Below are 9322 nucleotides of genomic sequence, written 5' to 3'. Positions count from 1 at the left end.
AGCTCCGCCCCGGCAAGGCCCCGCGGCCCGGCCGGAGCAACGGCGGCGGCTCCGTGAGCGCCCCTTGGCGGCCGGAGGAGCGCCCCGACAGGCCCCGGCCCTGAGGCGGCCGCAAGGAGAGGCGCCCCGGGTGCTTTCCGTTAAGCAATCGTTCAAGTCAGCTTTACCACAAAGCATTTTTCACTTAAAAATAAAAATTAAAAGCCTCTATTAGTCTACGGCTTCGATTTTTTAACATTTTAACGTTTATAAAGCGCAAACTACTTCCAGTGCTCAACACCCAGCGTCCTCCAAGTCGCTTTAAGCAGGGCTTTTAGCCATTTCCAAAGACTCAGGAGAGGGATGGACCTTCACTCGACTTGCCACAGCAATAACCACAAGAAGTAGTAAAATGTGAAAGTGCTCCAGAGCGCAAAATATTTTATTTAAGAATTTACAGTGTCAAATCTTACACTTAGGAAAGATAGCCGCTCCCAGCTCAGAGGAAGCCTTCTTGAATTAAGATGTTTGGCAGTCTCTACTGAAAGGAGAAAATAATCAGCGGCCTGGCTGGACCAGAGGAAGCCAAGTGTCTGACTAGGTTTCAGTCACAGAAGAGTAACCCGCGCTGCTGCTCACCATGCCTGGAATTGAGTACGGACCACTATGCCAAGGTTTCCGATTCCCCCAAACAGCATTTTGCTTCGGCTACGCATAACCCCTTTTAGAATAAACGTAAGGCTATCAAGATCTCAGAAAGGTGGCAGTACTCAGGAAAATAAAAACTATCAGGGACCAACACCGGCAATTTCACATTCACATCATTTCTACTCATGAGCAGAAATTCAAGTAAAATCAAAGAGTATGGTGGCAAATTCTAAATAAAATATGGCCTAACAATTTAATAAATATTTAAAGTTTATTTCCCTCTTTGCAGATGATTCAGATTCTTCAGTCAATATGAACATTGCATATCATGGTTTTCAAGATTTCCTATATTAATCCTATTTTAACGTCCACGGGTAGAGGTCTAATCCATCTACATTTAGTATGCTTGAAATTCAGCTGTTAGCTATTTAAGACCTTGGTTATTTTAGTAATGGAAATTCAAGAACAGTATTACGCTGATTCTGGCACTCAAGAGGAAAAGACAACTTTCAAGCTGTTACCACCTTAATTACACAGTGCCAGCAGTTTGAGAGAAAGCAAGTAACCGTATTGCACTTAAAAGAACACTCACTCATCAAATAGTACAGCATCGGCTATTATACAGAGAGCTTCTTTCAGACTATACAATTTGCTTTACAAGTAGTCTAAACCACAAACTACATACATACTAGATAAGATCCAAATCAAATTAGTATTAGATTACAGTCACAGTTTTCATTCGATATGGGTCAATTTATTTGGATGAGCTGTGGCCCCCTCCCCCCTTCAAAAAACAAACTAGCATGAGGCATTTCCCAGATGAACATCTTGAATTTCATACACTGACAAACCAAACCAAGTCCTGTTTTATAAGCATTACAATTGTGCATGGTCCTCTTAAGGCCACAGAGTGTTATGTTACAATGTGGACATGTTTTTCCCCCACAATGGGAGGGGAGCATCCTTCAGAAATTAAGGAATCCCTGAAACTATGCCTTAAAGTCACACTAGTAGGTTTAAAATTATTTTAAGGAATAAATTGCCTATGCAATTTATGAATAATTTTTGTAACAGACAGCAACTATTTCCTCCCTCGTGTCTATTCTTTATCACAGCAAAGCTATTTCTAGCCAGTTCTTTAAAAGGAAGAGTTACATATATTTCATGTTTGGTAATGATTTATGTAAATGAGGTGCAAGTAGGGAGACCCATGAAAAAAAATCACCCATCATTAAATTACTGTCCTGTTAACTGCAGCTAGTTCTGATACCATGTGCCATAAGATTGAATAGTTCTTCATATATTCAGAACACAAATGAGAATTCCAAGCAGAGCCACTGTATTCTACTTCAGCGTTGGATACTTCCTCTGTCCAATTCTTCCTGGCCTTGAACTTCCAGTGACTGCAGGAGACTGGAAAAGAATAACAGGAATAAACAAAAAAAAAAAAGTTCTGTAGAAGTGTCATACTGGAGACAAAATACAAGAAGTTGGCAGTAAAGTTTTGATCCCAGCACTGTTAGCTTAAAGGAGCTAGACTGGTCCGAGTGCACGTCAGACATTCCACAATGGGCAGCTGCTCATTCCACTGTTTTATCTTGCAAAAATTCTTAAGTGCTACAAAAGCAGAGAAATCGCAGAAGGAAACTCCGTGACAGACTGGATTATCTCTCCACAAGGATCACCTGGGAATGGGAGTGGGGGAAGGAACACAACTACATGGCAAAAATAACTGGGAGGAAAAAAGAGACAGAATTTGTACTGATATTTAAGGCCACACCAAGTTACTTATTAAAGGTAGACGTGGACTCAGCTCACTTAAAACAAGACGGTTCAGCATGACTGATTTACTCAAGCAACATTTAATTACTTGTTTGAACTCTCAGGGCTAACGAGTCTCTATCATTTTGTTCAATAGTTCAGTTCAAAGTAACAACGAGGCCTTTACTCACTTGTGCAAATTGAGAAGGATTGTAGAACTGTACTGTTCCTGCTGAGGGTCCCCCCGAAGGTGGTACAGCGGCAGGCTAGAAAGCAGATCATACTAAAGTTACGGAACTGCAGAGCTTCGCTGCCTCTCAGACTTGGTTTGCTTAGTCATACAGGGAAAATATTCACAATAATAATGCCAACAACATGGACAGAGCAGCATATTATAACAACTGCAAAAAGTGCTGGTACAGCTTGCATCCATTTCTTTAATATTATTTGCTTAATGTAGGAATTGGCAAAACGATGTCACATGCATAAACTGTAAATAGCTCTGAGAATCCAAGGCATGCAAAACCAAAACAAGACGTTGGTGCAACCTCACTGCATTAGTACCTTCTGTTTTTGTTAGTAGACCTCAGGACTTGCCCCAAAATAAACATTCTATGTCAAGTTTTGCTTTACTAAGAAGTATCAGAAAGAGCTTGTGTCACTCCTTTACAGTGACCCCAGAGTACTCCCAGAACAGCAGAGATGAAGCATTCCTTTAATTCCTACAGGGGCTTTTGCAGATGAAACAGGCAATGGTATTGTTACCAACTTGAGGCTGGCAGCAGCAGAATGACAAGGTTTAGTTTGCATGGGTCATTTGGGGAAGTGGTAGGTTGATTTTTCTTTCTTTGGAGTTTTTTTTGTTTTGTTTTTACATCAATTGACCGGTTTGGTAACCCAGGAAAGAGCTAATCAAAATTACTAAGTGAATCTCTTAGGAACATGAAGATAAACAAAAAGCATGCCTGGATTACATGCATTCTCATAAACACAGAAGTCTGAAGACCCTGTTTGAGTGTTAAAAGGAACACTGCATCATTAGTCACTTTGAATGTTATTTCTGTGAAATGAGAAGAGGGGAAAATGACTAAAAGTAGCATTAGTATTTGAGCAAATGCAAAATAAAGAGTGGAAAAGTAAACACGTTAACGTAAATGAGAATGGCCAGCCACATGTACCTGATTAAAATGCTGGCTTACTTCACGTGATAATGAACTCATTGAACTAGAGCGCGAAAGCTACAAAACAGCAAGAACACACAAATACAAAAAAACACAAATAAAAAAGTCGTCATGCATGTCACTGCCCCAAGCTTTCAGTTGTTTTATTTAATTATAAAAGTCTCACTCTGCCAAAGGTTAAACCAACTTCAAGTTAAAAAAAAAATATGTAAAGCCAGAAGTTAGTTTAAATCAAAAGGACTTCTTAAAGCACAAAATTATATAGATACAGAAAACATTTAGTAGGAATAAAGGTAATGTTACTCTGCCTGGCACACAGCAATCTATTCTCCTCTTTGTGTCTCACATTTAATATTAGTGAAATTATATGCATGCACAGAGGCAAGAAGAGATCCTTACAGTACTACCGACATTTTACTCTGAAAAGGCTTTTCTGAGTTTACGTATATCGAGCAAGCAGATCACACCACAGAAAATAGGACTCTGAACTTCTCATACGGACTCAGAGGTCTCTTCTGTACAATTTTGGAGGCAGTCATATGACACCATCTTGCCTGGTCACGAGCAACTGCATCCGTCATAGAATTATAGAACAACCCAGGTTGGAAGAGACCTTGAAAGATCATCTAGTCCCGCCTTTGGTGGGAAAAGCAGGACCAGCTGAGATTACCTAGCATCCTATCCAACTGCATCTTGAATCAGTTACTTGCCATTCAGATGGCCCGTGTTAAGAACACTACAAAATAATGGTTAAAATACGCTGCACGAGCCATTAGCTAACCACTTTGAACCAAGTCTTAAGTCTTACCTCTCCTGATTGGAAGCCATCAGGGTTGGAAACAGGAAGCCCAGATCCAGGTGGAAGGATTGTAGGGTTTAAATACTAAAGAAAAACAAAGCACTCTTTTTTTTCATCTTAACATTGTAATGAGTTACAGTAATTATTTCACCTTTCTGCTATATTAATCCCATTGAAGCAAAACAACATTGTAATACATGAAGCCAGAAAAAAACATGCTGCGTATGGCTACTTCTTATGTTCTTGGTCCATTTCCTAACGTACTGCACACTTAATATGTGCAGTCGCACCAAGCAGGGAAACAGAACCCTTCATGGGCTTCCTACTTCCATTTTCACTTGTATTTCCATTCTCAAGTTTATGAACAAAAACATAGGGATTATGTTTGTGTAAAACAACAATAAGCTTTGTACATTCTGCAGCTATGACGCTACTGTTGAGAATCTTAAGTTATTTTTATGAGAAGTTTGAACAACGTATAGAAGACATCCTTTTTAACATACCTCTGGATCAGCAGCTGCAGCAGGTTCTGTGTTGGTTTGGTTTGCAGCTGGTGTGTGCTCTGCTGCACCACTCCCTTCCATCGGCTGGGGTTCCCCTGGAACTACGAAGGAAATGGGATTTAGTCAGACACACCAGATCAGGGGGGTTGACTTCAGAGTAAGAAGCAGGGTCATAAGCAGGACTGAATTTGTACAATACCAGTCTTCTCCCAGGGAAAAAAAAAAAAAAAAAAGGCAATTTAAAGAGTGCAGTATGAGTAGCTACAGATGTCTCAGTATTGTTACAAGTTTGCAAGCAGGAGATGCATACAGTTTATACAGATAAACAGTTTATACAGATCAATTTGGTGCAACGCAGCATGTAGTGAAAGCAGAAAAAACCATTGTAAGCAAGTATGCTGGTACGATCTCCCCCTTTCTTTCCTCAAATAGGGATACTGGAACTAGAAACAGGTGCCAGAAGTGAACACTGGGTATTTAGCAACACAGGAATACTATATCATTCAAATTTTGCTATTATGATGGCGTACGTGCTCTGTATCAATTTTAAAAAAATCAACCCCCAAAAATCAAAAGACAAAATAAACCCAATCAAAACAAGCAAAAAACAATCTCCTTTGTTTGCAGAGTGCAGAGCTGGGCTTTATTAATTTATTTTACTGCAGTTCCCAGACTGATTCCTCTTTAAAAGGGGTTGGAGTTAGTGAGATTGAATGCTGTGAAATGTTCACTAAAGGCTCCATAATATGTACACTGGCAAAAGTGATTTTAAGGTAACCATATAACCTCCTTACAAGTTTGACCACACACAACACACCTGAGTTTGGAACAAAGACATTTGCAGGAACTGGCATCGGTGCCAGTGGGGCAAATAGGTCTGCTGGTGCAGGAACAGCACTGCTCGACTTGGTTCCACCTGGATTCAGAACATCGACATAACGAGCTCTGCTTCCTGCTAAAATAGAGAAATCCAGAAATAAAAGATATCAGTCTGGTGTTATTCATCTCCATGTCTATTTTCAACAGTCTGCTGGTTAAACTGCCTTTCAGAATCAGAAAATAATGCTGCAGGGATCCAAACAATAATATCCAAGTCACAACATCATTGTGACAGCAATCACAATGCAGAAGTCAGGCATAAAGCCAGCAATAGCCACAGTTCCATGACATCACTGAGATGCCAACTGTTCCCAGACACCCCCAGAAAAGCCAAGAGTTTTGTCTTCATATTTTATGCAAGAGAAAATATGAAGTCTTCCATATCTGTTACCTGCTCTTCTGGAGAACATGTTGACAGGGGCACTAGGTGGGCCTCCAGGCCCAGACGGAGCAGTCTGGGGAACTTTGGGAAATCCTGTTGGAGGCGGTGGTGGAGGTTTACTCTGCCAGGAGAACAAAAAAGAAAAAGACACATCATTGACTAAGAGTATTAAAAGGCAAGCATCTGTATGACTTTTCCTTACCTATTAGAGAACACACAACGTTGAGTATACTGACACGCATCTTGCAGTGTGGGTCCATATTCCTTATCTCAGTCCACATGATAACTCCTTATCTAAACTCAAGATATTTCTACAGCCCTTCTACACTCACTCTAAAATGAAGCATTTACAGCTATGGCTCTCATCATTTGCTTATGTTTAGCAATAGCTCTTGAACAGTAAGGATGGACAGGGTGGGTGATTTTCCTTACTTACAATGCATTACATTTTCAGAACTAAGGACTCTTCTTTACCCTCTCCCTCACACTCACTCCCCTAGTCTGTTTTCAGCAAATCAATTAAAAAGCTATTTTCCAGGTGGTATCAACTTGTAACAAGAGATTCGCTGAAGTTTAGAATAAATTCCTTTGTAAACTCAGTCACAACAACTGGATCTACACCAGTATGTGAAGATATAAATGGTTTCATAAATATGTGGACCGTACAAATATGTAACTTGTTGCTTAACTTCAGAATGTTGCGCATTTTAATCCAAATTCAGTAAAAGTCAGTAAAAATGTAATGATTTGTAATTACAAAAAAACTGTAACGAGTATAGATTTTGGTTTGAAGAAGTAAAAGGTCCTCAGTTTTTTACCTCTTCTTCTGGTTCATCCAAATTAACCCAGCGCTGTTTCTGTTCATCCCAAACAATCTAAAAGGAAACCAGAGTCAAAAATTAGCAGTTCAAACAAAGGTAGAATAAACACAATTTTTAAATTTTATACACATTTGCTTACTCGTTAAAAACAAGGTTCATCCCTTATACAGGAAGCCTCTTTGAACCAATTAAGATGTACAAATGTTTTTGTGATTTAGTGGACTTACTGATTTGTTTTTGTCATCTGGAAGGTGAGCTTCATTCTTTCCTTTCCCCATCAGCCAGCGAAACCAGTTTGCACCGGTCTAAAACATAAATACATCTATTTACTTCATTTTCTCCACACTGTCTTTACAGGCAAATCAAAAGAATTTCATGCAATAATTAGTTTTCTGTTAGAGACTTCAACTGTAATATAAAAAAAACACCAGGAAAGATGCCCTCAGCCAAACTAAATGGTATCTTTCTGACAGACGGATGAAAGAATTCAGAGCTAATGCCACAAATGAAAACTAGTCCTTATCAATGCCAGCCTGAGAAAACAGGGGAAGTGGTGTAAGGAGAGGAAAATAAACAAACAAGTAGGGGTAAACCCACTGTGGTGGATGGGAGTTGGATAAAAGAGGAGGTGTGTTTGTTTTTAATGTAAAGGGAAATTGCTCGGAATTCATCCCCAGGGAAAACAAGCGGCTGGAGGAGCAATGCTTCAGTGCATGTAGGGGCAGCTAGCGGTAGCACAAACTTCGATAGGGGTGTATAAAATGCCTAGATGTTGTAAAAGCCAAGACAATGTTACCACATATCCCACAAATCTCCTCTACCTACGACTACCTCACTTATCAAGTTTACCTTTCTAGATGCTGTCTCTTTTTTTACTTCTTTTTTATTCTCTTTCCCTGCAGGAACAGGTGGAGAAGGAGAAGGCTGTTTTGCTGCAGAGTTGGATCTTTCTCGTCCCACAGAATGAGCAGAAGACTCTGAAGTTGTCCGTGACCTCCGCCCATAGCCCTGTATCACAAACACGTGGGAAAGCACAAAGCTGTCACTGTTGGAGTGAACTGATTACACTTCATCTTGCTAAGCAAATTCTTCCTTTGAAAAGTTAGCAATAGGAAGAAATACAAAAACACCAGTACAAAGCAAATGTAAATAACAACAAAGACTTAGTGGAAGAAGCAGCCTGCTCATGGCATACCATATATGCTGAAGACTGAGATGCAGATCTGGATCTTCGTCCTGGTGCCTGGTTAGATATAAAGCCAGGACATGCTTAATAAGCAAGCAGCTAAATATCCGACAGAACATTCGCTATTACAAATTCCTGTATCATTCAAGACATTCAAGCTGGTTATTTGTGTAATTCTATGTCCTCTGACATGTAGGATGGACAAAAAAAGAAGAGTTGATGTCTGGCCAAGTAATTACATGGTCATATAACTAATCCAATATGAAGTTAAATCAGGTCACTGCTGTGCAGACCAATCAGCCCACAGGGGGAAAGATATAAAAATGCTGCACCAGACAGCAGTTGCTGCAATTCCACCCTCCCCCTCTATTAGGCCAGTTGTTCTTCTAACATTCACATAGCAATTCTGACACTAAAAACACTAACCATCATTTCTTTTGTTAGCATAGTTAAGAATTCTCCCTATCCTTTATCATTTTCCATATGTATCCCTGTTAAAAATGTTTATATTTTAATTCCTTCAAACAAGAGACTAAAATAACTTCCACAGAAATACCAACTCCAGCAATATTTAGTTCATTATTTATTCCAATGAAGAGAAGGAGAATGGGGAAGAAAACTTCAGCTTCAAATCTAGATGAAGAGCAAACAGACCCCCAATACGCTTTGGGATTGCAAAGACATGCAACACAGCTGACATGTGCTGAAGAGATGTATAAAATAAAGATACCATGCTAGCCATTCTGTTATAGAAATCCTCCTCTCTCTGTTCGGGGAAAGAGTTTCGTGAAGGAGACTCTGGAGGAATTCTCTGCATTCCTTAAAAAGCAAAATTAGACAATGTTAGTGGGGAAAAAAACACACAACTTAAATGCTCTTAAAGTTTTTCACTAGTTCTGAGTTTTGTGCTATTAAGAACCTGATCTTTTACAGAACATGAAATGCAGTTGCTGTGTTTTTTGTTTCTCCTGCACAGGTATTGTTTGTTGTAGATATAGGTTAGAGCAGGGTGAGCAATGCAACCATCAGAATGGAGGCAATACAGGGTTCTTCACATCTCTAACACAACTGTCAACGCATCTATCCTTGCCTTCACTCGTGTCACGTTCTGCTGTCACAGGATTAAAAATTAACAGGGTGCTAGGAGCTAATGCCCAGAGACAGAAATCCCTGATGCTCCAAT

General features: G+C 39.7%; 1 protein-coding gene across 8 annotated transcripts in view; it reads right to left on the bottom strand.

Moving 5' to 3' along the window:
* Window positions 1–392: 392 nt before the first annotated feature.
* SEC16A (SEC16 homolog A, endoplasmic reticulum export factor) overlaps window positions 393–9322 on the bottom strand; it is a 29201-nt gene continuing 20271 nt past the window's right edge. For 6 of the 8 annotated variants that reach the window (XM_035341410.1, XM_035341417.1, XM_035341418.1 and 3 more), the window contains 12 exons: window positions 8870–8958; window positions 8149–8196; window positions 7803–7961; window positions 7181–7258; window positions 6951–7007; window positions 6142–6253; window positions 5689–5826; window positions 4872–4972; window positions 4378–4452; window positions 3567–3626; window positions 2580–2654; window positions 393–2040 (listed from right to left, as the gene is read on the bottom strand). In XM_035341410.1, the coding sequence (XP_035197301.1) occupies window positions 1972–2040; window positions 2580–2654; window positions 3567–3626; window positions 4378–4452; window positions 4872–4972; window positions 5689–5826; window positions 6142–6253; window positions 6951–7007; window positions 7181–7258; window positions 7803–7961; window positions 8149–8196; window positions 8870–8958 (1061 nt within the window). In that variant the 3' untranslated portion in view covers window positions 393–1971. The remainder of the gene's footprint in view (window positions 2041–2579; window positions 2655–3566; window positions 3627–4377; window positions 4453–4871; window positions 4973–5688; window positions 5827–6141; window positions 6254–6950; window positions 7008–7180; window positions 7259–7802; window positions 7962–8148; window positions 8197–8869; window positions 8959–9322) is intronic. The other 2 variants (XM_035341416.1, XM_035341415.1) reach the window with 2 other exon arrangements.

This window comes from Oxyura jamaicensis, chromosome 17 (assembly GCF_011077185.1).
Source record: "Oxyura jamaicensis isolate SHBP4307 breed ruddy duck chromosome 17, BPBGC_Ojam_1.0, whole genome shotgun sequence".
NCBI lineage: Eukaryota > Metazoa > Chordata > Aves > Anseriformes > Anatidae > Oxyura > Oxyura jamaicensis.
This window is presented reverse-complemented; position numbering and strand designations above follow the sequence as displayed.